This window comes from Argiope bruennichi, chromosome X1, assembly GCF_947563725.1.
Source record: "Argiope bruennichi chromosome X1, qqArgBrue1.1, whole genome shotgun sequence".
Lineage (NCBI taxonomy): Eukaryota > Metazoa > Arthropoda > Arachnida > Araneae > Araneidae > Argiope > Argiope bruennichi.
This window is the reverse complement of record NC_079162.1, coordinates 116,378,215-116,398,779: the sequence shown is the minus strand read 5'-3', so window position 1 is coordinate 116,398,779 and position 20,565 is coordinate 116,378,215. Positions and strand designations below refer to the sequence as shown.

Genomic DNA, 20,565 nt, shown 5'->3' with positions numbered 1-20,565 from the left:
TTTCTAACAGAATTCTAAAATAAACCACTGGTTTACAAAAATAATAACATGCCTCAAAACGATAAGAAAGTCTTGATCACATTATGTCATTTAAAGAGAAACAGTACGATCCTGAGTAAATGATGACATAAAAGTATTAAGAGATTAGATTATAAATTACATCTTTTATTTTGTAGATGTGAACATTTCAGGGCCAACATTCATTTCTAAGAATTTTATACAGAAACGAAACCAATCATAACCATTTAGACATTTTTAAAATATTGCTAAATCCTTTTTACTAAACATAGGGAGAAATACAAGTAGTATCTTCAAGTTAGCTGTATTTTTAATTCATCAGTGGCTGCAATAAAAAAAACAGCATTAACTTAAATATACAATCACTTATTCAAGTTTTAGCATCAGCATATTAAGGTAATGACATATAGCAAATTCTTTGGCCAGACAAAAGAAAATGTTTTATTCTAAATGCAAAGGTAAATGCTTAGGAAATTTATGGGCAAAAATCCCCCCCCCCAAATTTATGAGAAATTCGATAATATCAAAAGAAAAATAATTTAATTTCAAATGATGTAATGAAGTAATATGTTTTAATTACCGATAAATTCTTGTTGGTATCTAACAGAGTAAAACAGGCATCCTAAAATAGCAGCACCTATATTATATATCTATTCACTATCAACCAATAAGTAATTGGACACTTCTGATAAAGGAGATAAACATTATGTATTCATATTCAATAGTTGGTAGATCATCCACCTGAGGCAATTAGAGCCTTAACCCTCTGGGCTACTTTTCACAAGTGCTTGGATGATTGACAATGGTATTTTCTTCCACTTAGCTTGGAGAAGACATATAAGTTTTTTCATTGATTTTGAACGACTGCTGCACCCCTTAATTCGGAGATCCAACTATTCCCAGATGTTTTCTATAGAATTTAAATCTGGACTCTGGACAGGCCAGATCAGTTGCTTCAACCCATTATAATCATACCAATCCATGGTGGACCTCACAACATGACAAGTAGCATTGTTATCCTGGAAATAACAATGATTCTAGCGACGGAAACACATTGTTGTTTAGAGCAGTGGAATAGGAATCGGCGTTGAACTAAACATGAATTAGGATCAAAGGTTTCAATCCATACGAGAAACATCCCTAGACCATAATTCCACTTCCGCCAAACTTAACTGTTGGCATATTGTATTCTGGCAACAAGTGTTCTTCATGCATACTCCAAACCCAGACTCTACCATACCACTGATAGGAATTGAACCTTGAAATCATCACTCCAGAGAACCGGTTACCACTCATCACGACCGAATTTCGGCGTGCCTTGCATCACCTCAACCGAGATGTATCAAATTTGGATTTTGTAATCAAAGGCTTATGGGCGATAGCAAACCTCGTGGAAACCTAGCAAATGTACTTACTTCCTTGCGGATGGTATTTACCGAAACAACAGTCTCGGATGTTGGAACTTCTGGAGTATGTGGGCCATCGGTTTGGCGCGATTATTCCGCATTCCTTTGGAATAATCTCGTTGGAGTTCTCGTAGGTCTCTATCTCTTAGTTTTGTGGGTCTGCCGAGTCAAAACACATTCCGACAATCACCACTCATCTTCCACTTCTTAGTCACAAAAACTACTGTCGATTTTGGGATGTTTAACTCACTAGATATGTCCCTTAAGAACCGGGCATTTCTATGATATCCAACAATTACGCCTTTCTCGAAGTCAGACAGCTCTTAATGTCATGGTATCTTGTCATCTAACACAGAATCTACCTTTAAAAATACCTTTTCTTTAAAGGGACCATTTTTATTTCTTTGCTTTACAGACAGAAGATATAAATTCTAAGAATACACTGAATTATGATTCTCACAGAACAAATTAAGTAATCTCATTAATGAATGGTTTTAAGTTAAATATTAAAAAGAGTTCAGTAAAACACAAGAAAATTTTAACATTCACCTGTGATTGACACACTGTTACTGGTAGACTTTGAGAAAATATGCTGATAATCTTTACCCAATGAACGTCGAAAGTGTTCATCAATAACAGGATCACAAGAGCCTGTAAAATAACACAGCCATATTTAATCTTGAAACTAAAAAAAAGTAAACTCTAAAGAATAAATTTAATATCTGTCAAAATCAGTTCCTTATGGAAAAAAAATGCTATGAAATTTTATTTAAAGTAGTATTTTTATTGTTTTATACTAGTGACATATATAGATTACTGATTAGTCATTGCTAAGATACATACCCTTCAACACTAGTAACCCAATCATCAATAGCACTTCTTAGATATATTACATTTAATGCAGTATCAACAAATTATTCAAGAATAAATATTTCCAAAGAATTTTAATTAATTAAAACACACGTTTTCAAACACTATTCAAAATTATTTAACAGACATTTATTATTGATTAAATATATAAGTAATATATATATATATATATATATATATATATATATATTTAAAATTACACAACACGATTTTGTTGATCAAACAAACTACATGTTAGACATTTAAAACTTTTTTTCATTACCCAACAAGCACCTTTGCTATTTTTTTTAAGTCGGCATTGCTCAGCTTAACATAATAAAACGTAATAACGTAATAAACTCTCATATACATTTTTTTAATGATTAAACGAATTTTTGTATTCATGCTGTAACAAGATGCCATCCCTCCCTCCAGCCATGCTAAAAAAAGTTTTACTATCGACATTGCTATGAGCGAGGTTTCAGGAAGAGGACATTTTCGATGTCTTCTGTAGTTTTGGTATATATCCATTTTTTTGTAGATTTTCAGTATCCCGTATCTTTCCTCTAATTTCCGTAGCAACTACGGAAATTCGGTAATTGTTGGAGAGTATGAAGATACCATACTTATTTCTCCAAAAAGTAGTTTCAAAAATAAAATTTGCATATAATTTCACCTAACCTTGTCTTCATTTAATTATACTAAAAATACACTATTAATGCAATGTAAAAATATTCAAATTCTATAAAATCACATAAATTCCTAAAACAAGGTTGCCACTCAAGTCTGGGAAAAAATACTTTGTATATTTCCTTATGTATATGAAATACAAGAGGAAATGTGCAAACAGCACTCATGGGCTAGTTATAATGGAAGAACAGTACAGCTTTAAACAGTGGAAAAAACAATGTTCTTCAATAAATTTGAATTTCAGCAAGGTGTAGTTTTTAAAACAGTAAATTTTTTGGATATGCGTTCAAATATTTTTTATAGAATTCTTCCCAAATATAAAAACTCTGGTAAAAACTTTTTTTTTTTTTCAGTTTCAGTAGCTCCAATAATAATCAAGTAAACTATAATCATTATTTCAATATCGACATTTTTTATCAGCCTTAGGTTTTTAAGATCATCAAGCTCTATCAAAAATAAGTGTCTAATGTTTTTGCTTCTTTGATTATGCTTCTTTTGACAAAGTTTTTCATTAACTAACAAAAATGAAAAGATTTTCATTATTTAAATAAGAAAGGTACCATTGGTTGAGATGTCTGAATTTAAGAAATGGCTGAAAAATATTAGCAATACAAGAGAAGCTAAATACTAAGAGAAGCCTTTAAATAATTAGGCATTGCTCTTAGAATAATATTTACATATCATTCAATAGATTTTTGTTCATATTGAAACGCCTAATATTAGCAATACAAGAGAAGCTAAATACTAAGAGAAGCCTTTAAATAATTAGGCATTGCTCTTAGAATAATATTTACATATCATTCAATAGATTTTTGTTCATATTGAAACGCCTACTGGATTATGTTTGGTCCACAAGTATCTAAATCCAAATTTTACAGTCGTTTTCGCACGGAATTTCTTTAAAATGTTTTAAAAATTTTTTTTAATTTACATTTAGTCCATCCATACTAACTTGTAAAAGCAACTATATATCTAAACTCGATATAACTTCTTTAAAATTATCAAACAATTCTGGAGCAGTGGTATGCCTTAAAAATATTAAACTTCAATGTTTTTGTGAAGATCCTGTTGGTTGATTCACACCAGTATCTTACAATAAAATCCAGTAGAATTTTTGTGAAATGTGGTTCAAAGCATACTACAAATGTTTGATTGTTTCAAGATTTCTTAAGAGATACTGGTAAGTCTTGAAAAAAACAGAGCTAATCAGTAGCAAGTAATGCACGACATTTCTGTACGACCAAAAGTACATTGTTAGGCTATTTCTCTGCCATACATGAAAATATTTCCGATATATCCATGAATGCGTTAAAGGACGAATGTGACGCAACAAGTTTTAATGCCCATAAAAGTTGAAATTTAAATTATTGTTCTTGAACTAAAAAATTCCAAATCGCCTTATTTTCGGTCATCGAATTTGATGTTTTCCGAGTTGGCATATCTTCTCCTATATTCCTTTTACATTCAAAGAACCGTTATGACTTTTTTGCATAGGCACGCAATTTCATATGTTTTTTTTTTTTCTTTTGACATGACTAATAAGTGCCTATTTTTTATATTAAAAGCTTATCGTCTCCTTACAAAGAGTGCAGTATACAGCAAATGAAAATTTCTCTAACCCATTCATCAAAGTCATGATTCATATTTTTATCCGTCCAATCTGTATTAAATAGATTCTGAGCAGCTCATTGTTTTAAAAAAAATTAACTAATCTTCTCTGAAAAAACTCACAATTTCTCAAATAATAAACAAACCATTCAATAAACTCACGTGAGAGCGACCAAATACCACCACGATGCTTCCGCAAATTAAATGTTCCTATTCCAGCCAGAAAAATTTAAAATATTTTCTCACGCAGATATAGCAGTCTCGCGCATTCTCATTAGTTGCAATCATTTAGCTGGAAAGAAAACAATGGTCTCTGAAATCGAAATTAGACTGATTCATTACACAAAAACAATGGAAGCGAGTAGAAAAGGGGTGAGTTTCCGCGACACAGTTCTTTCGTTTTTGGTGCTGTGATCATGCGGTGCTACGATCTTTTATTCTTGCAATGTTCAGAGATCGGCATTTTACAGAAGAAAAAAAGGAAATAAGAAGCTTCGAATTCCCCATATTTTCCAGGGTTTTATGGGAATTTTCAAATTTTTCTTCATTTTCCTTGCTTTTTAAATAATTTTTTAACTCTTTGTATTTTTCTGTTTCTCCCGGCACTATGGCAACCTTGTAAAAATTTAATAAAAATCTAGAGTAAAACCTCCTCTATAATGAGGGTAAGACACTAGAAGTAACAATGGGGGGGGGGGGGATCCAAATAGTAAGAATTAAGAATATGTAAGTTAGAATTTTAATGTTCAGATTTCACAGGAATTTGAATTTTATATCTATAGTAGTATTAAATTTCTTTATAAGAATTAATGAATTTTATTAAAATATATTTATAAAAATAAATTCTTCTAACGGGCAAACTACATCTCTGCAACAAAATTTGTAAAGTAAAAATATTTATTCAGTTAAATAACCTTTATTTAAATGCATTCATTATATTTAGATTACTACAATGTAAGATTCAATAGTAAGAACCAGACTGCACTTAACAATTAAATATGCTTGTACTGAATCAATTTCCCCAGAAAAATCAAATAAAAAAGGTAAAATAAAAAGAATTTAAGAAGGAATCTTTCAATAACTATGTTATTTTAAAAACTGTTTCCTGAATCATCAAATAAATAATTTTTACAGTGTACTTACTACAAAACTTTGAATAGTCTTATGTGAATACAAAATTCTCCAGCAAGGAGATCTTTGAAATAAAGTAACTTGTATGTAGATATAAAAAAAGTGAAACAATTATGAATCAGCCATGAGGGGGGTGGGGCACACTCTATCTTAACCTATTACCACATGTGCTTAACAATACTGTTAAGATACCGTCAAGTAATTCTGTCGCATTCAGAAAATTGAGCGACATGATACCATTTTGTGTCAACAAATTTTCTAGATTTTAAAAATATCAGAATTTTTAACATTTCATTTCAAACAGAATACTTTAAACATCAAATTTCAATAAATTATCCTTTTTCATTTCAATGGCATCACTTAATGAAATTACTTTCACCAAAATTAAATTGCTTTGTAAAACTAGTAATAAAGAAGGTAAAATTTCTTCAATAGAAATTTTGATATTATTTGTTCCTGCCTCACACTTTTTTTATCTGCAACATATCTTTTATCTGCACTAAAGATATAATGATGAATCATTAACACAGGTATTTTATGATTCGATAAAGTATATTGTACATAATCTGGATTAAGGAAAAATTGGAAGTAAAAAAGGGAAATATTTGGTTTAGCATCAAACTATCATAGAAAAAGACAGACTTAAATTTAATTGTGAAAGAATTTGAAATATCAAGAGAGTACGATCTCCTACAGTTCCAACGCATATATAGCAGTTGGCTGTTTTGTTCTACATTATTATTTTTTAAAAATAGATGCATTAAACTTCTCTTTAATTCCACTATAGTAGAGATACTAAGTATATAAAACTCTAGACATCTACAACTCTAGAATAATTAATTTGAAAGAGAACAAAAATATATCAATGCAAAACTGCCAAATCAACAATTCTTCCACCAAGATTTCAACATTGCTTCATAATCTTTTTTTTTTTTCTTTTTTTTTCCCCCCTTCTTCTTTTTCTTTTTTTGTAGCTCCAAAATAATTAACAGGGTATTTTCCCTTCCATTTCCCAAAATCATACCCTTCAATATTGATTATCCAGTCATCAATAGCACTTCTTACCAATATATTACAAATAACATAATATCAATAAACTATTGAAGAATAGGAATTTCAAAAGAATTTTTTAATTAGTCAAAACAAATATTTTTAAACGTTATATAAAAGTATTTGATAGACATTTATCATTGCCTAAATATATAACTGAAATATTTTTTTTTTAAATCACACATGATTTTGTTGATGAAATAAATTAACACTTTTGTTAGACATTTACAATTTTATTTCATTAAATAGCAAGCACTTTTGCTTTTCTTGTCATCATTACTGAGTTTAACATCATAACAAACTCCCACATTAATTTTTGTTATGAAGAGCGACCTCAGCGTTTTTGTACTCATGCAGGAACAAGACAATTGTTTGTTTATTTTTTCCCAACCATGCTAAAAATATTTTTATTGTCCACAATGCTGTGCACGAAGATTCGGTAAAAGGTTCAGCATACTTTGTAGTTTTCACGCATAAACATATATTAGATTTTTTCCCACCATTATGGATCTGTAATTTCGTAGTTTTCATCTAATTTCCGTAGCAACTACGGAAATTCCGTAGGTGTTGGAGGGTATGCAAAATGTCTAATTTAACTGATTCATATCATTATTCTACAGATGCAAAATTTCTAAAACGTATTTAAAACAGCTAACCAAAACTACTTATAAACGAAATTTATATGAATACAAAAAATATACAACAAATAAAATATCCCAGAAAATCACCTGACAAAGTGTAATATAATATAAACATACCAGACACAATCTCACGTCGATGGCCTGGCCTAACATCTTTCACTTCTTCATTTTCCACACTGTTGTTCTGATGATTCATACATTCATTATCAGGTGCATCATCACTATTATTGTCACTCACATTAGCTGTACACATCTGATGAGCTAAGTCTGAAAGATTACACTGAGTTCGCAACAAAGCTGATGCACATGTTATCACAGATGGTCTTAATTGCTGCTGCTGAGTATTTTGAGATTCTGATGATGCCATTTGTAGAGGACGTTTTCTACTCATATCTAGTGGCTGATCATTATCTTCCTGTTCAATGCAACTGGGAGGAGCAAAATGAAAGGCTTCATATGGTTCATTATTTGATGACTCATTTGTAAGAGGTGAAGAAGGTAAAGAGTTTATATGAGATGAAATTTTATATGAAGCAGGCATAAAAACAGGAGAAAATTCTTGATTGACGCTATCAGGTGAGGAAGACACTGATCGGTCAGAGAAACATTTTTCTGCATCTGCATCACAACTAAAAATATACACAAAAATTATGGTTGATTTCAAAAATAATAAAAATTCATTCTCAACTTTTGATTTTTTTAAACATTTTATTTATATTTGATAGAAAGTATTAGTTCAATATAATTAATATTAATTCGATAAATTTATTGGACAAGTTTTGGCCCAGTAAAAATATTGAAAATACTTTATATTTTATTTGCAATAACCAAAATTGTATATTTTTGAAATTCATTTGATAAATTTGATTATGAAATCAAACCGATGATTTTATAGTCCATTTCAGGTTCCGAGGAAAATTTTATTTTCAAAAGTTCAGAGACATTCAAAATGTGTAGAAGAATTTTTTATTTTCAAGTCTTAGGAATATTTCTAAAGAAAAAAAAATCTTAATGCATCTTAAGTATAATCCAAGTTGATAAAAACTAGGATATTTATTTTCCTTAGAAAACCTAAAGGCACATAGAATTATATTCATATTTTGATTTTTTTTAAATTAAAGATTTAACACGACTCTGTGGTCTTTCAAAAAACAATGCATAACTTTTTATTTCCATCTGAAAATATAAAAATCTATTATAGTCACTCAGTACTGGCGATATTAATATATTAAATTATCTTGACTAACTTAATATACTAATGTTTTATGCCCGCTGTAATATATAAATATTTCAGTATTAATCATTCAGGATTGACCTAATAAAAAAATAGCAAGCATAATTTTTCAAAAATTCAGAATATTGCAAACCAAATTAAACTAATTTAAAAGAAATTATAATATTACATTGAAATTTCTTGCAATAAAATCCATTTTTTAAAACTTTCTTCTCATTTCATTGAAAAAATATGTACTATACCAAAAATTAATATAAAAATCAATGAAATTCAAGATGATTGATGCACAACTATTGTACATAAAAAGAAGACAATAGTTGAAGATTTAGAAAAATATTAAGTTGATATGCTAATTCAAGAAAAAAAGTAGACAGTAAATTTAACTTTTAAAGTAATTAGCATTTAAAGAATTAAGCTAAGAAAATTTTTATTGTTGAATTTTAACTTAATTCTATTTTACGTGAAGCTTAAAGAACAGGACAAATTTCATGTGAATCTTTTATTTAAAAAAAATAATAATAATAAGACAACATTATATTATTAACTTCAATCTTAAACTACAAAATAACTTTTAGATAATATTTACTTAAATTAAATCATATATTATCAGCTTCATAACATATGCATGTGTTAAGACTAATTACACTGAATGTCTGAACCAGTTACATACTCAACTTACTTCAGAGGAGAATTGTTGCTTTTCAGTCTCAGTCGAACAGGAGGAATAGTTGGAGAATCTCTACGAACTTTATGTCTTTTTAGTTTTAATTCTCTGGTAGGCAGTTCTTTAAAAGAAGATTCCCGACTATCCAAAGCATCCATTTTTAATCTGCAGTATTAAAATATATATATATATAACATTGTAAACTAATTTTGCAGATGTATGTGCTAATAGAAAGAAAAAAACTTTAGGAATAAAATTCAATTTATTTCACCACAGGGAATCTTATTTTATGCAAGGAGAGAATAATAATAAAAAGATGCATTTGTTTATATATACAAAAGCAAAGATAGAAGTCTTTTTCCTCAATGAAAATAAAAAAGTGGGATTCAGATCAGGAAATAAGAGAACATTTTAGAGTAAAATAACATGAGCTATTAAGATAAAAATTAGGAAGTTCATTAAAATTTAAATTAGATTTAAAAATATAATTGCATATATCCTAATTTAATTTAAATCCTAATTAATTTCCTATTTCATCCTAAATTAGCCCATATTTATTCTCTCTTATTTCCTCATCCATGTCCCAGTTTTTTTATTTATTTCCAACATGTATTCTAAAAATTCCTTTTTATTTGTTTTTTCACAATACAACAAGAGATAAAAATTCCTGGTGCCTAATCAGGTGTTTCAAAGATGCCCAAGATTTCCTTTCCTATGTCTCAGACATGTGTGACAAATAAATCCCTATCAGAATCTCTTAATAAAATCACTAAATGGAAAAATTCTGTCACTTTCATACTTGCCTTCTGGTTGAACAGGCACCTTTGTTCTTATGAGGCAAAATATATTGAAGTTCATTCAAAAAGTCTGCTCCTTTCCGTTACATAACTGCCAAGAATATATATATATATAAAGAGATAATGATGTTGTGCTGTAGAGCTTTCCAGAGAAAAATACAATTGTGATGAAACCATGTGCTAATTTATTTTAAACACAAAACTTATAGGACTAAAGGTTAATTTAGTTCAGTCATGGCCATTAGAAAAGAAGAAACTGTGATATGCATTTCAAAAATGGAATCTGGAACAGAACCATAGAAAAATCCATGTTTCCAGAATGAAACTGAAATTAAAACTAAAGAAATGGTTTTGTAGCACTTTAAGACAGTTAAAGTTATAGATATTAGATCTTGAGACATGGGAAACCCACTCAACCCAGATATTATTTAAATTTGAATTTAAAGCAGTTAGAAAGAGAAGTAATTCTAAAAACGCTAATGATTTGAATTTGTTTTATATATATTATAATGATGACTTGTCGATTTTAAGGGGTTAAACAAACCACAAGCAGTTAATCAGAAAATTGTGCATCAGAAATACTTATGAATATAACGATACACAAATTATATGTTACACAATGCTTAAAAATGAAAATATGAGTACGTGAACAATCTTTCTATCCATTGTATTGTTCAGTATTTAAGCAGAATTTGTTTTGTATTCGCTCATTGTTATGATTACATCAAAGCATTCACATGGATCAAAACAAATCATCAGTCTTTCCAGAAATAATGAATTAACAAATTATATTATTAATTGCATTGAATTAAAATAGGGAATGCCCATTTTATATGCTGTATTTTTACAACAACCAGACTTCTGTCCCTAAAATTTCACTTTGCTGCTATCAGGATGCTTCTTTTACATGTTCCTTCTAAAAATAGTTATGAGTGGACCCTCAATATCACTTCAACAAATATAATATCAAAGTAGCAGAATTTAAAAAAAAATTAAATTAAAAACAAATTTGAGATTATCTGAAAGGCAACATTATTTTATTTTTGAACTGAGAAATAACTCACTTTACACAGTTATTAAAAGTTGAGATAGTTTATAACAGCATCTTATTGTTTTGAAGCAAAGCTTCCTATTAAGATTATTTTTAATAATAAATTTTTGAAGATATAGACCAGGGACGGCGAACCAGTGATGGCACGCGACAGGATATTTTGGGCACGTCACCGATCAAAACGGTTTGCCTTTGAGTTCCAAATAACAAAGTTCACTATGAAGTAATTCAAACAAACGCGAATGAGCGGTCGCTGTCCGTGGGGTGCATATTCCCATTCCCTGCAATGCCATTAAAAGATAGAAATAAAAAATCGAGTCTATGATTAAATATGTTATCAAAAATTGTCATATGAGCGCACCAAATTACTTGGCTGCAAATGTCACTGATCGGCATAGTAAGCCTTTTCAAGAGGTCGAGTTTTTGAAGGAAGCCTGATTAGTATGCGCGTCCTCACTTTTTGAGGATTTTGATAATAAAGGTAAGATAATTCAGCGCATCAAAGATATTCCTCTATCAAGAAACACAATAAAAGAATCTTACAACTGGCGGGAAATGTAACAGATAACATTAACCCCGCTCCTTTTATATCGCTATGTCTTGACGAAAGTACTGACATCACTAAATCTGCGCGCTTAGATATTTTGGCTCGATATTTTGTAGGACACGTCATTAAAGAAGAATTAATTACAATAACAATCGTTGCTAACAACTACAAATGGCACAGATATTAATCGCTAATATTAATCGATATAAATCGCTTGCTGAGAAAGAAATTGATTTGAAAAAAAAAATGTTTCTGTAACAACTGATGGTGCTCCAAATATGGTGGGGGAAAAAATGGTTTCATTAGTTTATTTCAAACAGACGTAGGACATTCAATTTTGGAATTTCACTGCATTATTCACTAACAAGTCTTGTGTGCTAAGAGTGGTTTAACATCTTTTGATAATGTAATGGCGTTAGTCACAAAAATAGTCAACATATCGTCGCAGGCTTTAAATAAACGAAAGTTTGATGCTTTGTTGGATAAAGTCAACTCGGTGTATAATGGCTTACTAATGTATACTAATATTCGCTGGTTGAGCACTTCAAATGTTTGTTGACAGTTTGAAAGAAATCAAACTGTTTCTGCAAAATGAGGGGGGAACTGAACAATACCTAGAGTTGTTGGATATTATGTGGCTTTCAAAATTGATGTTTTTTACAGACATATGCCAACATTTCAATCAATTGAACTTAAAACTTCAAGGCACGAATAAAAAAATTGTCACCATGATGGATCTCATTCGCACTTTTGTCGCTAAACTGCGTGTTTTCAGAAAAGATATTACAAGAAACTACAAACTTGAAAAGTTATTGAAGAATTTATTTCCGTAATTGATTCTTCAATCAAGGAATTTTCAGCGAGATTTTCTCAGTTCAAAGAATTATCGGAAGTTTATTATGTACTCAGATGTGATTTCATTTGATAAATTGAATTTATCCTAATTCGATTGAAATTGAAGAATTTGAAATGCAACTTATTGATTTCTAGCCTAGTCCAATATGGATTTAAAAATTTATTGAAAGAGGAGAAAAGCTGAAATAGATTGAAACAGAAAGATTAACAAGCAATATAAGTAAAAATGACAGTAACGAAATTCTGGAAACATGGAATTTGATTCCAGACACATTTAACTGTTTGAAGAAGCTGGCTCATGCTATTTTAACCAAATTTTCATCTACTTATGCTTGCAAGTCATTATTTACAGAGATGAATTACATTAAAGACTCGCTTAGAAACCGTTTGGCAAATGACTCCCAATTCAGCAAGCATTCTGCTAAAAGTAACACCTTACAATCCTAATATAAGATATTTGTCATCTAATCTGCAACAACAGAAGTCACACTAATGTTACCTTAATTTGAATTACACATAACAAAAGCATTTACTACTATATAGTGCAAAATGTATTTTTTCGTAGTAAAAAAAGAGTTTTGAGTTGTTGGTATTTAATTTTATTATCTTCCCAACAATCACAAGTCAAAATTATTTGATGGCATGTCTATAGCTCATTGAAAATTTCTTTAGAAAAAATGGCACGTTGATCCATAAAGATTCGCCACCCCTGATATAGACTATTACTTTTCTTGTTGCAAAGAACAAAACAAAAACAATGTGATATATAATTATTTAGATTTAAAGAATTAAAAAAAAAGATGAAAAATAGATGTAAAACAGCTGAAATAATCAGATATTTTGTTGCCATGTTTTAAAATTGTTATAATAAGCTATCACTTTTATATTCACATTTTTTATATGTAACGTTTTTTCACAATACTTGCATGAATAAGAAGAAAACAAAAAAGATCTAAAATGAAAAAATACTTAATAAAAAGAAAACTGAAGAATATAAATTGAAAATGCAACAATTAGTGTTAAACAAAACATTTTACAGAAGAGCAACAAACCCAGTTTTGGCATTTACTGCATAAGTGAGTTAACCAAAACAATAAGAAAGAAGTATGGTGTTACTTCGATGAGAAAAATTTGGTATTAATACTTAATTGGTTACTTTGTGTTGGCTCTGGTGGTTATTACTACATTCTTCAGGTCACATATTGTAATATTTATACCCTTGGTGACATTTAACAATGCGTTTTTCAATTACTTAAGAGTATTATGGACATTTACTTTGTTTTCCAGGTTTAAAACCTTGATATTTATTATGCTTTGACACAAAATTTTTAAATGTTTTTAATTTAGGGGTTAACTGCATTTTTATTTCCAGTCTTCAATTACAAATGAAAAAAATTGATTAATTTCAACAGAGGCAAAATTATTTTCATTTTATTAAGAATTAATTAAATAATTGTGTATACAACAAGTATCCCATGAAAAAGTATTCTGAACAATATATATAATCTGTAAGTTAAATCTGTAACTCATCAAAGAAACTGCATATATAGTTAGTTACCATATATTTTTAAAAAAAATTAAAGACATTTAAAAATATACATATATATAAATACCTGATAAATGCCCTTGAATTTTACCAATGATGAGCCATGAAGAAGTTTCACAGTGGTTTCCTTTGTTCATGCAGAATCTAATTCAAAATTAATAAATTTCAAAACCATTTCGTTCACATTTTAAGAGAATAATCACAAGAGAATCTTTAAGTTTCACATAAATTTTAGAACTTAGCCTAATTTTCGTACAAAAAAAAATTTATTCAAATACTATGAATTATTTTTTATCTTCAGATTGACTGTACAAGACTTTACTTATCTGTGCAATAACATTGATGTAAGGTATTGGAGATGTAATAAATTAGAATAATTTATACACAAAAATAATTTATACAATACAATTTATACACTGTACCAGACTTTACTTATCATATATAATGATCCATTATCTGTGCAATAACATTGATGCAAGGTATTGGAGATCATAATAAATTAGAATAATTTTTAACTTCCAATTTTAGCAATTATAATATGCTTTGAACATATCCATATGAACATTTATTTTTGCATAAAAATGAAAACCATGCAAATTAAAACTATTTGTAAAATGCTAATCTGAAATAATTTTGAAAGGAAATTAAAAGAAAAAACATTTCTGGACACCGGTCTCGCGTACACGAAGATAATCGCTACACCAAATGTGCTATCAGGACTCTCCCAAATTACTAGTATAAAAGCTATTCTGAAAGTTTGAGAGTTCATTCACTCCATAATGGCTCAGCGTAAATTCATAATCTATTCTGACAGTATGAGTGCCCTGAAAACACTCTCTCATTATCATAATGGAATTCATCCAGTTGCTATTCGAATTTTATTGACTTTGCGACTCCTACACAATAGAGGTTTCAATGTCATGTTTTGTTGGGTTCCGGGTCACGTGGGCATCTCAGGGAATGAGATGGCAGACTGTGCTGCTAAGCAGGCAAGCACTCTTTTGACGCATGAACTTCCTTACTGTGATGCAAGAAAATCCGTAGTCAACTACATTTATTCCATTTGGCAGGAGGCATGGGATCTGCAGATCCACAACAAATTGAACTCCATCAAACCAAAAATTGGCTATTGGCCAGTCCTTCCAATTCGAGAGGTCGATGTCAAGTTGACTCGCCTTCGTATAGGGCATTCTCGCTTTACACACCGTCATCTCCTTTTCGGTGAGAGAGCACCTATTTGTCCAGCATGTAACACTGATTTTAATGTGAAGCATATTTTGGTTGAATGTCCATCATTTAATTCTCATCGCCAGAACTTCTTCCATTCATCTTCTGTCAATATGACTGACTTGGTGGGTGAGAAACACCACCCAAATATTTTTAACTTTTTAAAGGCAGTTCAGTTTTTTATTTGCATTTAATACTTTTTGACATTAATAATTATTTTTTACTATGCAACACCTAATTCCCTTTTCAAAATCATTGTTCATATTGTAATTCCTAAATTTTACATTGAGAGTATGTGTAAAAAGTTTTATCATTATTTAGCATTTTTATTCTTCTAATAATTATATTTTAACATGGCCTGATGTCAAACCATATGCTTGGCGCAGTATGGCCAAAGATGGCTCTTGCGCCATAAAACCAAACCAAACCCTCGGTAATGGCTGGCTATCGCTCTTTAAAATTTTAATGAATTAATATCCTAAAGTCATATCCCCGTTATACTAAATCCCATTCCAAACCCAATTTTCCAACCTGTGTACTCACTCCCCTTGCCAGGCTAGTAAAAGTCGATTAGCTGATGGATGATGGAGGGGCTGAAAAAGATCGTGGTGTGGAACAGATAAATGTTAGCATATACAGTGGGAATTTTGAAAATAACCATTCCCTATCTTTTCTTAAGAATTATGCTTTGAATAACATCAAAACAATGGAAATTTCTTTTCAAAAGTAGCTTTGCTTTTCAAAGGTGGATAAATTGTCTTTACAGAAATTTAGATTAAAAGAGTATCGTAAAATTGTCAAAAAAATTACCTCTGATATTTTAATGAATCCATACTTCTCAGGCCTTCCTGAATAAGAAAACACACGCACAAACATTTTTAGTATTGTCTATCTGTGAACACAATAACTCAAAAATGCATTGAGTCATAGGAATGAAATTTTTCATGTGACCTAAACGTCGCATTATTACATATATATCCCTTTTTTTTTTATCCTAATAGACACTGAGATCGGAGGTGGAGGGAGGGAGAACATATGCTTGCAAACAATCCCATCAATTTCGAGGGTTAGTCATTTTCCTCGCCAAGCTCTTTCATGCATTCTAACGATATGAAAATGTCTAGGTGAGATAGCTCCTACTGATAAACAGTCCTTGCATATGATTTATCATATAGTTAAACACACACACACACACACACACACGGAGTGGCAAAAAGTCACAGGTGCGGTAGTCACAGTTTCAATCTAGACTACAGAATTTTACAGAAATTAAATTTGTACCATTATAAAGATAATTCTTTGAATTTTAAAATGGCATAAAACTTTTTTTGCGAAAATAAATGTCAAAATATTGTTTACTATTTCATTGAAATTTCAATCTTACTAAAAGGATACATTTTAATTCGCGATAAAGTTCTTGGAGAGCCTCTGAACGAATCAAAATATGAACTTAGAAATTTCAACTTCTCAGATGTAACGTTTTAAATTAATTTCGTACATTTCGATTCTTAATAACTAATTCCATTATCAATAATTTACTTTTATAATTTCTCTGTTTTCTTTTAATAACCAAGCTGATTAATTTAATCTTTGCATAATTAATACTTTGAAATCAGTGGATGAGTTTATGAAATTTATATTTGCAATTCACTGATATAAACATTTATATTATTATCGAAATAACTTATTATTCACTGCATAAAAGAATTTTTTTTCGAGCAAAATTACTTTGACTATAATTATGGAATAAATAAATAAATATTATATTCAACAAGTTATTAAGATAAAAATAATTAATTTTACCAAATAATATTTAATGTATTATCTCTAAATACAATATTAATAAAATAATGAAGTAATAATAATGATAAAAACAAATATCACAAGATTTAAATTTTCGTACCTGATGTTTACTTTCGTTAAGTCTCGTTACTGATGTTTACTTTCCTTTTTTCTTTATTCTTCTTAAAGGGCCATAATCTAAGATAAAATATTTTAAAAAATATTAAATATTTAATACAATATTTCTTCCATTTTTAATCATTTAAAATTTTATAGCACAAAAACTGCGTACTTAGAAAAATACTTTCAAGTAAACGTATGATTAAAAGCATATTCGGATCATTATAAAATTCGTTCAGATTTTTTTGAAAGGAAACTAGATTACTTTGTTTAATTAATCATGATAAATTAATAAATTTAAAAGCCTAAAAATATTCCCTTTTAAAATGTCAGGGAGAAGCATTTAAATAGAAAATAAAAAATGAAACCGAATTCTGTTATATAAGGATATAAATTTCAAACCTTTCATCATTTGAATTAATAAGATGATATTCGAATATATTTAAAAATATTTATTTGTTACAATCAATACAAAAATTACTTTTCAATTTTTGAAACACTCTGTATAAATTGGAGTTAAATAAATAATAAAAAAAATTAATATTCAAAATTCGAATTCGAAGAAAAATTATTGCATGCATTTATGAAACTAATTACAAATAAAATAAGAAATTAAGATAAACTTCTTTCCTGGATTTTTCTCTAGAAAATACTTAAATTATTTTTGATATGTCAATGTTATTTTATTGCTTTTGCTCGCATACAATAAAACCATGTTAGTCAATTTGTCTTCTGACACTGAATTTCTGCATTTTTTTTTTTTTTTTTAACTCTTTTCAAGATAGAAAATTATCTCTGCTGATGCGTCCGTTATGGAGAGTCAAAAAATTCTTCAAAATTATTTCAATCCCAGAAAATGCTGACATATTTCGAGGCATTATACATTTCAATTAGTTACCAAATTTTTCATTATCACCATTTACAAGTCATGAGACTGCTCTAATTTGTAGTCAAATACAAAAGCATCTACATTAATTTGATAAACAAATTTTAGATTATCAAGAAAAATGTTATCTTCCTAGATATATTAAAATAAAATAAAAATAAATGTTCCTAAATTATACTCCTTTCTTTTTTCTTTCTTTTTTTTTTTTTTTTCGTTTGCTTGTTTCTTTAAAAAAATTCTGCAATTAAATTGTTAAAAAATAGCATTAAAAGTGTTATAAAGGAATTTTTCATGAGAGGAAGACAATTTTTCATAAAAAAATCTTTTTTCGTGTGCGTCTTTGATGAATATAATCCTTGGAAATTAACGTTGTTAAGGAACAGTCTTGCTCTTCTACATTTGAATAAATTTTTTAATGATTTTTATGGGGATTTATTCCCGGCAAAATAATATTCCAAAATTCCAAATAACTGTCATGAACAACGTTTCATACTTATATTTCACGGATTGAATGCTTTATTTTCATTGGAATTATCAAAATATACGCATTAAATAGCTAAAATTATTCAGGAATCCGACATCACAATCATTGTGAAGGAAAAAAAAATGAAAATCAAATATTGTGATATAGTAATTTTCTTTAATCTGAATAATCAAGAAATTTTATTAAAAATAGAAAATTTTACTTTCAATTTAAATGAAAGCAGTGAAATTATTATATTGCAGTTTATTTAATAAAATAGTAAATAAGGTACTAAATTTTTATAGATGAATATAGCAAAAATTTATAGGAAATTTGTCCGATTTAATTTCCTTTCTAGAGTAAAGTGAGCATTGTGCAAATACAGAAAAGAAATTCCATGAAATATTTTCAGTCGAATATTATCCAAATCTATAATGATGTATTAAATAAAATCTATCTTACAGTGGAAGAATGCATTTTTTTCAGACTATTATATAAAATAAATCACTTTAATAAATGGAAACATGGAATGAATGAGACTTAATGGACCTCAAAAATATATTCAATATATATCGCAGTGCAATACCCAAAACAAATGTTCTGGATCGCAGCTTTGTTCACAGAAAAAAAAAAAAAAAAAAAACATCTCATTTTTTAAATGAAATAAATGAACGAAAAAAGTCAAATGAAACATAGGAAAACTATGCACTAACGAAAGGAAGGAGAGAAAAAATCAGATCAATAAATAATTTTAAAAACAAAGAAATTCTGAAAGCTTATTTGATATAAATCTTATTAAAAAATATATAAAAATATAATATTATTAAAGTAACAAAATTGAGTAAAATAATTTGCATCAATCATCGATTCCCCGTGTTTGTAACCCAAGTAGCACAGTTTGTGAAATAACATTGTACAATATTGTGAGATATTATATTTTACAGTATTCAAAAATATTATGAATATTGTTTAATATCGTACAATATATGTATGCTATTAAAGAACGCGAGTTTACTTTATCGCTAAAATCAGTGTAGCTTGTTTTTGAGGGACTGCCTTGCTGGAAGTGTGGACAGCGTTTTAGACACACACACACACACACACACACAAAAAAAAAGCCTTTTAGCTCGGGACCCATGACCCTCTCTTAAATCCGCGCCTGACTCGCAGCATACCACATAAACTGAGCATTTTTAATTGTGCAGTGATATCGACTTGACTATTATCAGGAAATATTATTTTTAGTTTATTTGGAAAGTTCATTTATGCAACAATTAAAAGAAATGTAAATAAATGCAAAATAAGACAGCTTTAATGCTTAATACATTTCATGCTTACAATTACTTTTTTGAAGGAATCAAGAATATCTAAGCCATGTATACATGGCTTAGATATTCTTATACATAAGACTTATAATAAGATTTCTTATACATAAGAGAATGAAGAAAAATTAAACAACCAATATTCCCAGCAAACTAGCAGCTTGCCAAAAGTGACTAGTATTAAATACAATCTTCGCAGAAAATTCAATATTAAGTGGAATATTCAATCTGTCAATTTTCAACATCAGAATTTTTTTTATGGAAAGTAAAGATCAAAAAGGTGACAGAAAATGTAGCAATTGCCTTGCTCCATTTCACAAAGCATGAAATGGTACATGATAATAAAGAAATAAGTAGTAGTATTTCCCTTCTAAATTATGCTATTAAGATCATTTATCTTCCTTTCTGGCAAAAGGGTTTTTTAAGTTTAATTATTTTAAAATTACATACAATAGTATTTCCCTTCTAAATTATGCTATTAAGATCATTTATCTTCCTTTCTGGCAAAAGGGTTTTTTAAGTTTAATTATTTTAAAATTATATACAATAGACAACAAACTTTTAATGTTTTTGTTCCATTTTACAAAATGATAAAAATAACTAACAGGGAGGAAGATCCGTTTTTAATTTAAATGCATATTACAAAACAAATTTTGCTAATGCAACAATTCTTAAAGT

General features: G+C 28.9%; 1 protein-coding gene across 1 annotated transcript in view; it reads right to left on the bottom strand.

Moving 5' to 3' along the window:
• Positions 1-20,565, bottom strand: part of LOC129958640 (uncharacterized) — a 36,415-nt gene that overhangs the window by 8,281 nt on the left and 7,569 nt on the right. Inside the window, exons 2-6 of the mRNA XM_056071240.1 lie at positions 17,218-17,294; positions 14,155-14,231; positions 9,307-9,456; positions 7,511-8,022; positions 1,974-2,075 (exon numbers count right to left, since the gene is read on the bottom strand). Coding sequence (XP_055927215.1) covers positions 1,974-2,075; positions 7,511-8,022; positions 9,307-9,449 — 757 coding nt within the window. The 5' untranslated portion in view covers positions 9,450-9,456; positions 14,155-14,231; positions 17,218-17,294. The remainder of the gene's footprint in view (positions 1-1,973; positions 2,076-7,510; positions 8,023-9,306; positions 9,457-14,154; positions 14,232-17,217; positions 17,295-20,565) is intronic.